A 17,511-nucleotide genomic window follows, 5' to 3' on the forward strand; every position below is an offset into this window, starting at 1 on the left:
CTTCCTTATTACAAAAGTGACATTATGGATAAACAGGTTAAGACTTGTTCTGCTAAAGGGACATGGAACCCAAATTTTTTCTTTTGTGATTCAGAGTATGAATCTTTAAGCAACTTTCTAATTTACTCCTATTATCAAATGTATTTCATTCTCTTGGTATCTTTATTTGAAATGCAAGAATGTAAGTTTAGATGCCGGCCCATTTTTGGTGAACAATTTGGGTTGTCCTTGCTGATTCGTGGATAAATTTTTCCACCAATAAAAAAGTGCTGTCCATAGTTCTGAACCCCAAAAAAAAAGCTTAGATACCTTCTTTTTCAAATAAAGATAGCAAGAGAACAAAGAAAAATTGATAATAGGAATAAATTAGAAATTTACTTAAAATTGCATGCTCTATCTGAATCACAAAAGAAAAAAAATTGTGTTCAGTGTCCCTTTAAATCTGTGTAACAGCGTTTTGCTGGGAAACTAGAGACTGGAGGTCTTAAGCCCACCTCATTATCTTCTGTTTCTTCAACAAAAAATGCTTCTCCGTTATCCCCCAGTTTCATGTGCAAATCCACAGATTCTCCATTAATTTCAATATCCACCTAGAAGAAAACAGATATATAAAAAGTCAATAAGAACTTACAAACATGACAAGACGCATGACTGGAGTAAGATTCCAGACATAATGAACTGGATAAAAGTAAAACAGTATATGGACAGTATTATACTTTAGCAAATGAAACAAAATGTAATTCATTATAAAGTATTTTATCAGCATTTATTTGTCTGCTCTTGCACTAAAATATCTCCAAAAAGATTGTTTGTGTTCCACTTCCCACAGACAGGTTAAGAGTGCATTATTATTTATTATTTTATTTATTTATTTTTTGCCTCACCCTGCTACATGCTACAAACTCATTGGTTTGATCAGTGCAGGAGCTAATTTATATCTAACTCAGTCACAAGATATATTGGTGATGGCTTGACAGAGGGAATGACAGAGGGAATGACAGAGGGAATGTATTAGGGGTAGTTGTTGTTTGGGGAGTAATGATGTGGCAGAACGTTGGATCAGAAGATCTACAATATATTGAGTGAATTTGGTAACTACCATAAAAAAAACACCACTTCTATATTACAGAAGGGTTCTGTTGGAAGCTAGATTGGTTCTGTACTTGGTTCCAGAACTGGACTCTATTTTTCCAGGAATATTAGACATATATACACTGTATTAAACGTATTTCTGAAACCTGTTTTGGCCATTAGCCAACAGGATGTTTCACCCTAAAGGAAACACACACACACAAAAGTTTTTAAATAACAAAAAGCAAAGAGGTGATTGTAACAGGGTTTATTAAAAACAAGTTATAATGGTGTGTTTGAAAGGTTTTATCACAGCCAGTTAGCACCCAACGGGTTGTTTGAAAATTGCTTGAAGGGCCATGATACTTTTCACCTTAAAATGTAAATAGTTTTAACCTAACCCTTTTTATGCAAATTATATAATTTTGTATGTTTAACTGCTGCTATGTTGCTTTAAAGTGATCCAATAGAAAGCCATTGGCACTGCTAGTTAAAGATGCCAGCTACTTTTAACTGGGTACTGTTTTGCTAGGGAAGGGTTTTGACGCAGGATCAGTCTCTGTTAATTGAGTTTGGGTAAAGGGTTTCTGCTGCTTTTGTGCATTTTTGTGCAGTGGTTTGCACGTATGGTTGCCATATTGCTGCTTTAAAGAAGGACACATGAAAATACATGTGTCAGGGTTCATATAATAGAACAAAATTCAAACATTTCTTTAAACACCCTCTGACATGTATTTTTCATAAGTGTCCTCCTTAAAGCAGCAATATGACAACCTATCTGCACTGGATGAAAAATACAAACTCCTAATTGTACCACACTTAGCACTTACTAGCTCCATATACTGCCTAGTTTCCATCCCAAAAATAAATGTGTCAGCTCAGAATGCCCACGCCATGCCCAAATCAACTATACCCACCATGCCCAGCTAATCTAATCCCCTCCCCTACATCACACACACTACTGTACCTTGCCCCTAGACTAACCACGTCCTAACTGCCCTATCTCTGCCATAGAATGGCTTGGCTTCAGTAGGTCTGATCACCACCACTTACACCCAGTCCAAGATTAACATTTTAAAATCCTAGGAGGTATGAAACAGAGAGGTCAGTGGATCATAAGTTAAGGGTGCTTAGTGATGGCAACATTGTTTTTGAGCATGTCTGATGCCCAATTCATGTCACTGATTATATTAATATATTTCAATTGAGTAGCCCTCAGTGACAAAGCTATATTTTATAAATAATGCCCCAAGGACAGAGTTTAAATGTATTAATACTTTTTTCCCCCACTTCATATATATCCAGTACAGAAGGTTATAGTTTAAAAAACTTGTTTGTGTGTACTGTAAATGTTTGTTCTTTAGCAAGTATAAAACCAACCATTTGTATTTTTATGTTTAAGACATATAAGGGCTTAGTAACCACATCAACGCACATCAACGGTATTTACAAAAGCAAAATAGCATTGTGGTTTGGAAAGATGAACCTTTTACAATTACTAAACAAAAGCCTTTTATTTATCATTATACATTTTTCCATTTCTTTCAATGTATCAGTTCCTATGGTGTTGATGTTATGGTGTTAACCTGCAGTTTTATGTTTTCACTGTTCATAAAATATATTAAAATATCCAAAAGCCTTTAAAAATATTCTAGAGTTACAAAACATAGTAGATAGCTTAATTGTATCTTGTATGTAACAGAGTTACACAGCCTTCTGAATTAAAGGGACAGTAGAGTCAAAATTAATCTTAAATTGACTGGATAAAATATGGCATTTTAAACAACTTTCCAATTTAATTTTGCAATCAATTTGCTTAGTTCTCTTGCTATCCTTTATTAAAGGGTAGTCCTTTTTTTACTTTACTGTCCCTTTAATCTTATTACAAAGAGTAATACTATTGCTGTACAATTCAGCAGGATGCAATACTTTTCTTACCACTTTTTCCTTAGAGCGAAGCACTCCCATTTTCCCAAAGCGGACATGGAAAGGGGAGCACTGCAGGTTGCCATTGGGTTGTCGTATAACAATGATGTCAATGCATCCAGAGAGGGTTGCAGGGTTCAGTCCTCTGTATAGCTCTTTTACAGTAACAAATACTTGGCCAGCTAATTGTCCCACGTAATTCATGGTTTGAGCCTGGGGGGGGGAAATAAAAAAATATATATTAAAAACACATTGACAAAACAGAGGTAAAAATGATAGGGAAAAAGGGAAATAAATATTGTTTTAATGAAAATAAAACTACTTTGCAATATACATTCATGATTGATTTGTTTGCTGTAAAAAAGTGATTGTCACTGTCCTATCTGAAGAAGCTGGACTTTAAATTCTGTAACCTAAGAATACTGTAAATTGCCTTATCCTATTACATACTCCACTGTGATTACTTAGAGCAGGGCGCAAACTATTTTACAGTTAACAATAATTAACAATCAAGAAAGCTGTGGCAAACATACTCCCCATCAGTTAATTAACACACGGTTTGCAAAACAATCGCAATTTATGCTAGAATGATTACCACTACTTCAGAGCTCTGATTAACTGTTTCACAAAACTAAAAAGTTGCACAAAACACATCAAAAAGATCTTAGGTGTTAGAGAAAAAAAAAGGCAGCCAAAGGGCTTTAACATTCAGATACAAACATATACATGTCTAAAGATGTATTTGTGTGTGTGTATATATATATATATATATATATATATATATATATATATATATATATATATACACATACACACACACACACAAGTGTATCTCTTCCCTAACTTCATTCCTACTTATTGCGCAATTGTGCATAAGCATTGGTTGCATGCAGGTAGGCAGGCTTAGGCAGGTCAGCGACCAGACTAGTAGGTTGCTATGCTTATCAGTAATGTTACTACTGGTCGGCATCATTGCATTCTCGGACCCAAGCAGCACAACACCTTGAGCCGGCCCTGCTTCTAGCGCAATTAACACTCAAGTGGGAACATTAATTAGCGCTCTACTTGTAATCTGGCCCTTTATATACAGATATTTTGCTAGTCAGTAATTAAAGAGTTATAAACCACATTATGAATGTAATACATTATTTTTAATAATGTGTGGTTAAAAAAAAAAAACATAAAACTGCAGCAAACTTTATTTATTTTGTGAGTTTCAAAATACCATAAGAATTTCACACTGCAGAAGTCCCAAGCCTAGCACTGCTATATTCCACACAGCCATTGTTAGAACAATATTGTAACAAATTTATATGTTTCTCTAAATAGTCTCAGCAGATGAAATAAGTTGTAATAGTGTTTCCTTTTATTAAAAACAAGTGTCCCTAACGTTATGGAAACTAAAACTTTACAGTTTACCTTTTAAACATTTAAAGGGACAGTCTAGTTAAAATTAAACTTTCATGATTCAGATAGGGCATGTAAATTTAAATAACTTTCCAATTTACTTTTATCATCAATTTTGCTTTGTTCTTTTGGTATTCTTAGTTGCAGCTAAACCTAGGAGGTACATATGCTAATTTCTTAACCATTAAAGGCCACCTCTTATCTGAATGCATTTTGACACATTTTCACAACTAGAGGAAGTTAGTTCATGTGTGCCATATAGATATACATTGTGCTCATGCTCGTGGAGTTAACTAGAAGTCAGCACTGATTGGCTAAAATGCAAGTCTGTCAAAAGAACTGAAATAAGGGGACAGTCTGCAGGGGCTTAGATACAAGGTAATCACAAAGGTAAAAAGTGCATTAATATAACTGTGTTGGTTATGCAAAACTGGGGAATGGATAATAAAGGTACTATCTATCTTTTTAAACAATACAAATTCTGGTGTAGACTGTCCCTTTAATATAGTTAAAAAAAAAACATCTGATTATTCTCAGGCTAATTTTTGCTTTGAATATATAATGTCTACCATTTTTTATATATACATAGTATATTTCAGCAATTAAGGTAACAATGAACACTAAAAACATCCCTTTAAATGGAGAGATTACATCTGATTCTAGATAAACTGCCTTATGGTTTAAATAAATTACAAAATATACTCAATACCAGCATTTTATTTTGTTTCTACAATAGTCTATAGAAAACATCTGAAGAGCAAAATATGCTTTTCAGTCATGAAAATGAATAAAGGTCGTTTTTAATTAAATGGGATGCAGTTTATCATTAGATTCACGTCTTTTCTACATAAAACAGTCTAGGTTAGATTACAAGTGGAGCGCAACCTCTAGCACAGGCGGTTTTATCCTAACCTTGCACAAAGAATAGCAGACAAGTGAATAAGGGAAAAAAGCCCTATACTGTTAATGAATAGCGCAGGTGAAGTAAGTGTTTTGCTTGAGTGCAACACAAAAGGACATAAAACTGAGTTAAAAGGACATAAAACTCAAACATTTTCTTTCATGATTCAGACAGAACAGACAATTTAAACAACTTTGCAAAGAACTATTACTATCAATTTGTATTTGTTTTATTGTTATCCTTTGTTAAAAAGCAGGAAGGTAAGCTCAGGAGTGTGCACGTGTCCGCCGCAGTATATGACAGCAGTTTTGCAACAATGTTATACATTAACAAGAGCACTAGATGGCAGCACAATTTCCTGTCATGTATTGTCCCAGATATGTGCACGTTACCTATCTAGATATCTCTTCAACAAAAAATAACATGAGAATGAAGCAAATTTAATAATAGAAGTAAATTGGAAACTTTTTTAAAAATTGTATTCTCTATCTGAATCATAAAAGAAAAAATGTGGCTTTCATGTCCCTTTAAGTGTAGTGTTCGTGTGACTTTAAATAGAATTGATAAAATCCCAATAAAGTCAGGGGAAATAATAATAAAAAAATAAAAAACAGTTTCTAGTGTGTTCTGTGTTATAGACCGACAGCTAATTTCTTAATCTTCTTCCTGTCAAGACTAGTGGGAATTTCCAGCCTTTACTATAGCTAGATCATGTTAGGTTATATAATGTGTTAAGCTTCCCTGAGCCAACAGCTGTTTGATGATTTTCATAGCTAAAGGTTACTGTACCAGATATAAGGATGTTGGTGAAATTCAAAAAGTTGGTGAAGTTCTACATTTCATACAAATATAACTATAATCTCATATGTCCCTATGACTTCCCCGCATGTAATGTAATGTAATGTATATTTTATATATATATCCTCACTCTCCATAAGCTATACATCTGCCGGGGTGCCATTCAAAACAGATCAATTGTCTGGTCTGAGGACGGGGGAAAACCTAGAAAACGTTAACCATTAAAAGATAATTTAAACGGATAGTGCAATTCTATGGGACTTATTATGTATGTATATATATATATATATATATATATATATATATATATATATATATATATATATATATATAAATAAATAAATATATATGTGTGTGTGTGAAATGTTATACTATATAAAATTCTATAAAATATATTTTTGAGAGATATACTGTATATATATATATTTATATATATATATATATATGTCAAAAATATAAAATTTTATATAGTATAACATTTCACACACACAAACACATATATATTTATTTTTATATATATATATATATATATATATATATATATATATATATATACACACACATAATAAGTCCCATAGAATTGCACTCTCCGTTTAAATTATCTTTTAATGGTTAACGTTTTCAGGGTTTTACCCCGTCCTCAGACCAGACAATTGATCTGTTTTGAATGGCACCCCGGCAGATGTATAGCTTATGGAGAGTGAGTGCTGGATCCCACAATGGAAGCTATATATATATATATATATATATATATATATATATATATATATATATATATATATATATATATATATATATATATATATGTGTGTGTGTGTGTGTGTGTGTGTGAGAAATGTTATACTATATAAAATTCTATTTTGATATATATAGATAGATAGATGATATATCTCAAAAATATAACATTTTATAGAATTTTATAGTGGAACTAGTATAACATTTCACATTGGAAATTAATATACCAAAACATAATTTATTAAGCACACCAAATCCTGAGACATTCAGAAATGAATCCTATAGGGAGATATATATAAATAAATAAATAAATAGAGAAAATAACTAATTGTGTAGCTCATTGACAAATCTAGACAAGCCAGAAGGCTTGTTTTCCCACAGAAAACCTCTGGAATACATTATTTCTAATGCAGCAAGGGATTCTGGGTAAGATATGCAAATTAGGTTCACAATGACACACCTTTTTACTTCAGCCTGCTACTTGGCGTTAAAGGGACAGTCTAGTATAAATTAAACTTTCATTATTCAGATAGGACTTTTCATTTGTCTAGATTTGTTAATGAGCTACACTGAGTTATTTTCTCTATTTTATGCGTAAGTGGAGGATTTTAAACTCACTTTTTACCTCCCCCTAATTTAAAATGTTGTTGTATGTATGTGTATATATATATATATATATATATATATATATATATATACACACACATACACATATATATATATACATATACATATATACACACATACATAAACACACACACACACACAATACGTCCCATTGAATTGCACTCTCCGTTTAAATTATCTTTTAATGGTTAACGTTACTGATTGATTGTCTGGTCTGAGGAAGGGGGAGACCCCAAAAATGTTAACCATTAAAAGATCATTCAAACCGAGAGTGCAATTCTATGGGACTTTATTATATATATATATATATATATATATATATATATATATATATATATATATATATATATATATATATATATATATATATATATATATATATATATCCCTTTCGGATTAATTTCTGAATGTCTCAGGATTTAGCGTGCTTAATACATTAATTTTTGGTATATTAATTTCCAATGTGAAATGTTATACTAGTTCCACTATAAAAATCTATAAAATTGTATATTTTTGAGATATATATATTTTTTTCTTATCTTTAACATTTATTGGACTAGTATTTTCCCTATAGTGACATTTTTCCACCCCTGTATATAAAAATATTAATATCATTATCACTGGCAGCGGTCAGATCTCCCAACACGTGGCAATACCACATGATGAGGGGTGGTTGGGGGGTATGGGTTTAAAAAACTGAAAATTTGGTGACTGTCTGTATACATACAATAATTCATATTTATCTCTCCATGGTATTAACGAATGTTCTCAATCACCTCCACTCTACTGCATTCGTATGGCACGAATTATCAAGCTCCGAATGGAGGCTCGCCGGAAACAGCAGTTATGAAGCAGCGGTCTTAAGACCACTGCTCCATAACTTTTCCACCTGCTCTGAGGCTACGGAAATTAATCCACCTGATCCTATATGATCAGGCTGATTGGTCGCGAATCTGCAGGGGGTGGGCATTGCACAAGCAGTTCACCAAAACTGCTTGTGCAATGATAAAATTGTAATTTGTTGATGTGCGGCTGACATAATACGCTACATTATATCATGTCAGCTCGCACTTTCATAAATCGGCCCCACTGTATTAAAAGGGACATAAAGTGAAAAAAGAAACTGCACTAATCTGCTAGAGCATTTTAATATTGCACCGTTGCTTGCAAATAGCTATGTGTTTAACACCTGCAAATGAGATTAGCTCCAGAGAACCAATGAACTACTGAAAGACAGCTATTGATTGGTGCTTCTTGTCATTGGCTCAGCAGATGTTTTTAGCAAGCTCACAGTAAGGCATTGCTGCAATAAAGCTGGAATTAACAATGTATTTAACCCTTTAAATATATTTTAAAAATAATACATGCTGTAGATTTTTGCCGTGGCACAATAATGTTTGCATATTACTACACTTGGCAAAGCTGGTAAGTACGAAAAAGTCCTGTAATGTCACAACAGGTTAGGCCTTTGCAAATCTATGTTCACAGATTTTTGGAGTTCACTTTCTAATTTGTTGGAATTTAAATAACATAAAAGAGAAGATATAACTGCAGTACATTTCTCTGAGCATGGAAAATAGAATATATAATTCCTTTCACCTTCCGCCTTTGTAACTATTGAGCTGCAAAACAAAAGAACCAACTTTCCCTGCAAGCTACATAAGTTACACCCAAACAGCCAACTGCTATTTTTTCTTTTACATCTCAGGTAAATTATTTTAATCTTAAATCCTATTAGGTGGGGCAAAAATGAAAAGAAACCTTGGTAATGGAGTTAAGCGCATTTATTGTTTATTAAAACCTTATTATTGCAGAAATTCTTGGCCTGTCTAGTTTATTCATAGCAGAGAAATATGAGAAGCGCAACGTTTTACATAATACACTGAAATCAGACGAACAAAAAGAGAAAATGTTATATGGATTATACCTTTCTATCTTGACATGGAGAAATAGGACGCACTAAAGTGAAAGCCAATCAGTAAAATGTAAATACAAAAAAACAGAATTTAGGCTTACCTGATAAATTACTTTCTCTTGTGGTGTATCCAGTCCACGGATTCATCCTTTACTTGTGGGATATTCTCCTTCCCTACAGGAAGTGGCAAAGAGAGCACACAGCAGAGCTGTCCATATAGCTCCCCCTCTAGCTTCACCCCCCAGTCATTCGACCGAAGGTTAGGAAGAAAAAGGAGAAACCATAGGGTGCAGTGGTTACTGTAGTTTAAACAAAAAATTATAACCTGACTTAATCGCCAGGGCGGGCCGTGGACTGGATACACCACAAGAGAAAGTAATTTATCAGGTAAGCATAAATTCTGTTTTCTCTTGTAAGGTGTATCCAGTCCACGGATTAATCCTTTACTTGTGGGATACCAATACCAAAGCTTTAGGACACGGATGAAGGGAGGGAACAAGACAGGTACCTTAAACGGAAGGCACCACTGCTTGTAAAACCTTTCTCCCAAAAATAGCCTCCGAAGAAGCAAAAGTATCGAATTTGTAAAATTTGGAAAAAGTATGCAGCGAAGACCAAGTCGCTGCCTTACAAATCTGTTCAACAGAAGCCTCGTTTTTAAAAACCCATGTGGAAGCCACTGCTCTGGTAGAATGAGCAGTAATAGTCTCAGGAGGCTGCTGGCCAGCAGTCTCATAGGCCACACAGATGATGCTTTTCAGCCAAAAGGAAAGAGAGGTAGCAGTCGCTTTCTGACCTCTCCTCTTACCAGAATAGATAACAAACAAGGAAGATGTTTGTCTGAAGTCCTTAGTTGCTTGTAAATAGAACTTTAAAGCACGAACCACATCAAGATTGTGTAACAGACGTTCCTTCTTCGAAGAAGGGTTAGGACACAGAGAAGGAACAACAATTTCCTGGTTAATATTCTTGTTAGAAACAACTTTAGGAAGAAAACCAGGTTTGGTACGCAAAAATACCTTATCTGCGTGGAACACCAGGTAAGGTGAATCACACTGTAAGGCAGATAACTCTGAGACTCTTCAAGCAGAAGAGATAGCTACCAAAAACAAAACTTTCCAAGATAACAACTTAATATCTGTGGAATGTAAAGGTTCAAACGGAACCCCTTGAAGAACTGAAAGAACTAGATTAAGACTCCATGGCGGAGCCACAGGTTTATAGACAGGCTTGATTCTGACTAAAGCCTGAGTAAACGCTTGGACGTCTGGTACCTCTGCCAGACGCTTGTGTAAAAGAATAGACAGAGCAGATACCTGTCCTTTCAAGGAACTAGCTGACAATCCTTTCTCCAGTCCTTCTTGGAGGAAAGACAGTATCCTGGGAATCCTAATCTTACTCCATGAGTAACCCTTGGATTCACACCAACAGAGATATTTCCGCCATATCTTATGGTAGATTTTCCTGGTGACAGGCTTTCTAGCCTGAATCAGGGTATCTATAACTGACTCAGAGAAACCACGCTTTGATAGAATTAAGCGTTCAATCTCCAAGCATTCAGACGCAGAGAAATTAGATTTGGATGCTTGAACGGACCCTGTATTAGAAGATCCTGCCACATTGGCAGTGTCCATGGTGGGACAGATGACATGTCCACTAGGTCTGCAAACCAAGTCCTGCGTGGGCACGCAGGTGCTATCAGAATCACCAAAGCCTACTTCTGCTTGATTCTGGCGACCAGACGAGGGAGAAGGGGAAACGGTGGAAAAACATAAGCCAGATTGAAGGACCAAGGCGCTGCTAGAGCATCTATCAATGCAGCCTTGGGATCCCGGGATCTGGACCCGTAGAGAGGAAGTTTGGTGTTCTGACGGGACGCCATCAGATCCAACTCTGGAATGCCCCATAGCCGAGTCAGCTGGGCAAACACCTCCGGATGGAGTTCCCACTCCCCCGGGTGAAAAGTCTGACGACTTAGAAAATCCGCCTCCCAGTTGTCTACTCCTGGGATGTGAATTGCTGAGAGATGGCAGGAGTGATCCTCCGCCCACCTGATTATCTTGGTTACTTCCGTCATCGCTAGGGAACTCTTTGTTCCCCCCTGATGATTGACGTAAGCTACAGTCGTGATGTTGTCCGACTGAAATCTGATGAATTTGGCCGCAGCTAGTTGAGGCCATGCCTGAAGAGCATTGAATATCGCCCTCAGTTCCAGAATATTTATTGGGAGAAGAGTTTCTTCCCGAGACCATAAGCCCTGAGCTTTCAGGGAGTCCCATACCGCACCCCAGCCTACCAGACTGGCGTCGGTCGTTACAATGATCCACTCTGGCCTGCGGAAACATATTCCCTGAGATAGGTGATCCTGAGACAACCACCAGAGAAGAGAATCTCTGGTCTCCTGGTCCAACTGAATTTGATGAGACAAATCTGCATAATCCCCATTCCACTGTTTGAGCATGCATAGTTGCAGTGGTCTGAGATGTATCCGAGCAAAAGGGACTATGTCCATTGCTGCTACCATTAATCCGATTGTCTCCATGCACTGAGCTACAGATGGCCGGGGAATGGAATGAAGAACTCGGCAAGTAGTTAAGAGTTTTAACTTTCTGACCTCCGTCAGAAATATTTTCATTTCTACAGAGTCTATTAGAGTCCCTAGGAAGGGAACCCTTGTGAGAGGGGACAGAGAACTCTTTTTGATGTTCAACTTCCACCCATGAGACCTCAGAAAGGCCAAAACAATCTCCGTGTGAGACTTGGCTCTTTGGAAAGACGGCGCCTGAATTAAGATGTCGTCTAGGTAAGGCGCCACTGCTATGCCCCGCAGTCTTGGAACCGCCAGGAGGGACCCTAGCACCTTTGTGAAAATTCTGGGAGCAGTGGCTAAGCCGAAGGGAAGAGCCACAAACTGGTAATGCTTGTCCAGAAAAGCGAACCTGAGAAACTGGTGATGATCTTTGTGGATAGGAATGTGTAGGTATGCATCCTACATTCACTTTACCCTCCCGAGAGAGACCCTAGTGCTTAGAGCCGGCAAAGAGAATGACTGGGGGGTGGAGCTAGAGGGGGAGCTATATGGACAGCTCTGCTGTGTGCTCTCTTTGCCACTTCCTGTAGGGAAGGAGAATATCCCACAAGTAAAGGATGAATCCGTGGACTGGATACACCTTACAAGAGAAAGAAGACATAATTCTTTATAGACTGCCATAAAGTTAATAATGTATATAGGAAGAGATTAGGGCCACTGAGTGAAAATGGCTAATAATTAGAATTAAATTATTTGTGATCCCCCAGGAACACTTAAGACAGCAATAAAACACAAATGTTTTCTTTCATAAGTCAGATAGAGCATTTACCATTTTAAAGGGACAGTCTACACTAAAATTGTTATTGTTTAAAAAGATAGATAATGCCTTTACTACCCATTCCCCAGCCTTGCACAACCAACATTGATATATTAATATACTTAACATTTAAACCTATAAATGTCTGCCTGTTTCTAAGTCACTATAGGCAGACTCTTAACCACATGCTTTTTTATTTGCTTTTCACAACAGGAGTCTACTAGTTCATGTGGGCCATATAGATAACATTGTGATCACGCCCAAGGAGTTAAAGATTTAGCACAACACAGTACTAAATGCAAGTCAATAGATAATAAATATAAAATCATGTGATCAGGGGGCTGTCATAAGATACAAGGTAACCAAAGAGGTAAAAATAATATTAATATAACTGTGTTGGTTATGCAAAACTGGGGAATAGGTAATAAAAGAGATTATCGATCTTTTAAAACAATAAACATTATATTGTAGACTGTCCCTTTAAACAACTTTCCAATTTATTTCTATTATCTAATTTGCTTAGTTCTCTTGGTATCCTTTGTTTAAAAGCATACCTAGATAGGTTGAGGTGCTAAAAGCTAGCTGCTGATTGGTGGCTGCACATACATGCCTCTTTTCATTAGCTTACCAATGTGTTCAGCTAGCTCCCAGTAGTGCATTTTTTGCTCTTTCAATAAAGGATGTCAAGAGAATGAAGCAAAATTGGGACATTAAAGGGACAGTTCACCCCAACATTTTCTCCCCTTTAAATTGTTCCCAATTATTCATTTTACCTGCTGTAGTGTTTTAAATTGTTTACAAGTAGCTCCTTTACCCCTAATTTGGCATTTGAAATAGCTGATTTAGCCTGTGGTATCCCAACCTATACTGAAAGTTTATATACTGGAGTCTCAGCTATTGAATAGCCTAAGTAAACACAGCCAGCATAAGAGATTACACTCTCAGTGGGTGCAGGATAGTTAAGTAATAAAATAATAATTTTCTATTGTTCTTTAACTATTGAGCTTTGGTTTTCTAGACAAATATAAGATAAGGAAGCAAGTGTGTGTACATAAAAGTGATAACATAATGAGATCTGATATTACCTGAAGCTCAACCCATTGTAACAGGCTGTGGTTTAAAAACACAAAACCAGCTACTTCATATACACAAATAAACCTGAAAATGCAATTTCTCATACATTTTATACTCTGCAGCTGGCATAACAAATAATTGAAAATACATTCATATAAAAAAATATTTTAAAGCATATTGTGTCTTTAAACACCTTTTGATATAATAAATTGTGATTATCCCGCACTCCTTAGAAATGCAAAAAAGCAAATTCCATAACCTAGGTTTTCAAATTTTAAAAACCTAAGTTACAGAATTAGCTTTTGTCCTCTCCTTGTGGGACAAGGAAACATTTAGCTTTCAGAAATATTTTTTTTATACTTAGTAACTTTAATCCTCTATATTTTTTGTATCTTTCCTTTGGGTCGTGAGCCACAAGAGGACGCCTGACATTTCAAAAAAATAATATCCTGTTCTTCTAAATAATAAGTAAGAGCCAGATTCCAAGTGGAGCAGTAATTAATGCTCCGGCACTAACTTTGTTAGAAGTAAGCTTTTTGGGGGGCGTCGGGTAGCACTTGTATTGCAAGTTGAAAGTAAACCGTTTTTGCAATTATTGCCAATTTCCACTCAGTGGCCAATTTTTGGTTCAGCACCCTGGATAGTGCTTGCTGATTGGTGGCTACATTTTGTCACTAATCAGCAAGAACTATCCAGGGTGCTGAAACAAAAATGGTCCGGCTTATAAGCTTACATTCCTGCTTTTTCAAGTAAAAATATCAAGACAACGAAGAAAAATTGATAAAAAGAGTAAATTAGAAAGTTTCTAAAAATTTACAAAGAACAGGCAATCAAATAATGATGTCCTGTAGGGGGTGCCACTAAAATACCCAATCAAAAAGATCCACTGATGTGCAATGTGATAATATCAATTCAATGTGTGTATGTATTCGTTAGATTGTAAGCTCCCACGGGAACAGGGCCTTCAATTCCCCCTCTATTTGTTTGTTAAACTATGTCTGGTGTCTTTTATATTGTATTGTACTCTACTTTTATCTTTGTACCCATGGACAGCGCTGCGGAATCTGTTGGTGCTTTATAAATAAAGAATAATAATAATATTAATCACCACAAACAGGCATGATCCTCACGAGTCACAAGTAGAGTAACTGCAGGACCTGGTCAACAAAGGGTTAAGTCTGGATGTCTAGGCTCAGCAATATGGGGTCAGGCTAGTCAATCAGGGGTGGAGTCTGTGGTCTGGGCAGGGGTTTAGACATTGCTGAGAGGGGTTTAGGATGTCCCAGGTTTCTTTGGGGAAAATATAGTAACATATGATTGCAGGACAGGCTGTGTGCTCTGCTATAAACAGCAATACGTTTTGAAGTAAATTAGTAGCATTTATAACCTATTTTTTTTGGTATACACAATGCTTACAATTCAGCAGTGAAAACAATTTCTGTTTTAATTTTTCATTTGTGTCTTTTACAGTAAACACCCAAAAACAAATGTGTCTGCAGTTCAAACACAACCCACACTCTGCACATAATAAACATATTTGTTCTAAGCATGGAACAGCTTGTTTGTTTGACAGCAGAGCATGTGAGAAAGGACTTCTCAGAGGCTCCTTCTCAGTAAACAGACATGGAATTTTGCCATGACATAAAGTGTCTATACAGCTGTTTATCCAAGATTTTCTCAGAAACCCACATTACCGTACTTAAAAAGGGATGAAAATGAATAATTAAAGGGGCATGAAACCCAATTTTTTTCTTTCATGATTCTAGAGTAAAGTATTCTGGGGAATAGTTTGGCGCAATATATTATATATATTTAGCAATATATTCTGTTTAAAAAATAAATAGTGAATTGCTTAGCCTCTCTCTCTGTGATCAGCGTATTTTACTAATAATCTGGGGCTTAAATCACTTATATCATCCATAGGTATCTTAAGAGGTGGAACTATTTTCAAGCTAATATATAACTACTCTCAATCATTTATCCTAGTTAAAGTATGCACAATCAACAAATGCATAATTAGTGAATTACAGACTCATAGGTTTTCTCTGAATTCTTGTGCTTGCACAGAAAGTATGAATATAAAAATACAGAACACAATTTGATAATGGAAATAAATTGGAAGGGTTGTTTGTTTTTTAATTGCATGCTCTTTTCGAATCAGGAAAGTTTAATTTTGACTTTAGTGTATTTTTAAAATTAAGCATGTATGCAAGGTGGTTAAAGGAACATGAAACTCAAGATTAAAGGAATAAATCTACTTGATTTTTTTATTGTTTAAAAGGATAGATAACACTTTTATTACCCATTCCCCAGCTTTGCATAACCAACATTGTTATATTAATATGCTTTATAACCTCTGAGTCTGCCTGTTTCTAAGCCCCTGCAAGCCGCCTCTTATCTCAGTGCTTTTTAAATCTTGCACAACAGCCAGACACAGTGCTGATTCATGTGCTCACTCCTATGGATAATTATAATGGTTATACAAGAACCAGCATTGATTGGCTAAAATGCAAGACTGTAAAAAGCATGGAGATAAGAGGCAATCTGCAGGGCTTAAATTAGGGTTGCCACCTGTCCCAGTTTGACTGTGACAGCTCCGGAATTAACTGTTATGTCCCTGAGTAAACAGCCAATGTCCCAGAGTCCTCCCCCAACAACTGCAGAGTAGTCCATCTTTAATCAAATAAGTCACTCACTGACAACTTTATTTTACTGCTGGCCAGGCATGTAATAGTTACATTATGTAAGCAGGGGTGGGTGTATTAAAGAGGGGATTCGTCTAGAGCAAGCTCAGTCTGTACTTTCTTGAGGTTGGACTGTAGGTGGGAAGATGTTGAACTTGTGACGGCTCAGTTGAGTCATGTGATGTCATGAGTCATGTGACACTCAGAGCCTCGCACCCAGTTCTAGAAAGATGGAAGAGTAAGGAGGTAGATAAGTTGGCTGCTGCCGTGCTGCACCTTCAGCCAGGCCTGCTGCTTCCGTGTGACACTGTGTGCTGCATGCAGAAGCGTGAGGAAGAGAGTGATACTGAGTGACACTATTAATTATTATACATTGGACAGACAGTTCGGAGGACTCGAGTAGTGCTGTGCTAGTCTATTGTGCTAGGGGGACAGTCAAGTAGCAGGAAAAGAAGTGTCTGCTCTGAAGTCTGTGCTGTCTCCATTACTACAAGAATACTTGACATTTAGGGACCATGTGCACAGTACTGCAAATTTGTGCAATGCGCTTAAAAGCATTTGATAAAGTATAATTAAATGATATATGAAACTTCTCTGGACTCTGTCTTTGAAACATATGTGAGTGAGTGACAGAAGCAAACAGCTATTTATTACATTTGCACAGACTAGTCAGGCAGTAGTACTTACCTAGTGCTCAATCACTATAAGTCAAATCTTTAATGGCAGACCCAAAATGTTAAAATAAGATTTTTTTATAATGAGATTGCATGAAGCCACACCCACACGACTCCCATTTAAAACGTTTTCTGGAATCGGCAAAAGGTGACAACCATAGCTTAGATACAGGTAATCATAGAAGTATAGCTAAAATGTTAATCCACTCTCTCATCATTTCCCGCCTTGACTATTGCAACGCTATCCTCTCTGGTTTCCCTAGTTGCCATCTATCTCCTTTAGAATCCATAACGACTGCCTCTGCCAGGCTGAGCTTCCTTACAAGTAGCTCTTCATCTGCTGCACCTCTTT

The 17,511-nt window shown here is 36.2% G+C and overlaps 1 protein-coding gene across 5 annotated transcripts in view; it reads right to left on the reverse strand.

The window, feature by feature from the left end:
- LPIN1 (lipin 1) overlaps positions 1-17,511 on the reverse strand; it is a 477,940-nt gene that overhangs the window by 228,426 nt on the left and 232,003 nt on the right. For all 5 annotated transcript variants that reach the window (XM_053709668.1, XM_053709669.1, XM_053709670.1 and 2 more), the window contains exons 2-3: positions 3,010-3,210; positions 495-590 (exon numbers count right to left, since the gene is read on the reverse strand). In XM_053709668.1, the coding sequence (XP_053565643.1) occupies positions 495-590; positions 3,010-3,210 (297 nt within the window). The remainder of the gene's footprint in view (positions 1-494; positions 591-3,009; positions 3,211-17,511) is intronic.

Source organism: Bombina bombina, chromosome 4 (genome assembly GCF_027579735.1).
Source record: "Bombina bombina isolate aBomBom1 chromosome 4, aBomBom1.pri, whole genome shotgun sequence".
NCBI classification, from domain to species: domain Eukaryota; kingdom Metazoa; phylum Chordata; class Amphibia; order Anura; family Bombinatoridae; genus Bombina; species Bombina bombina.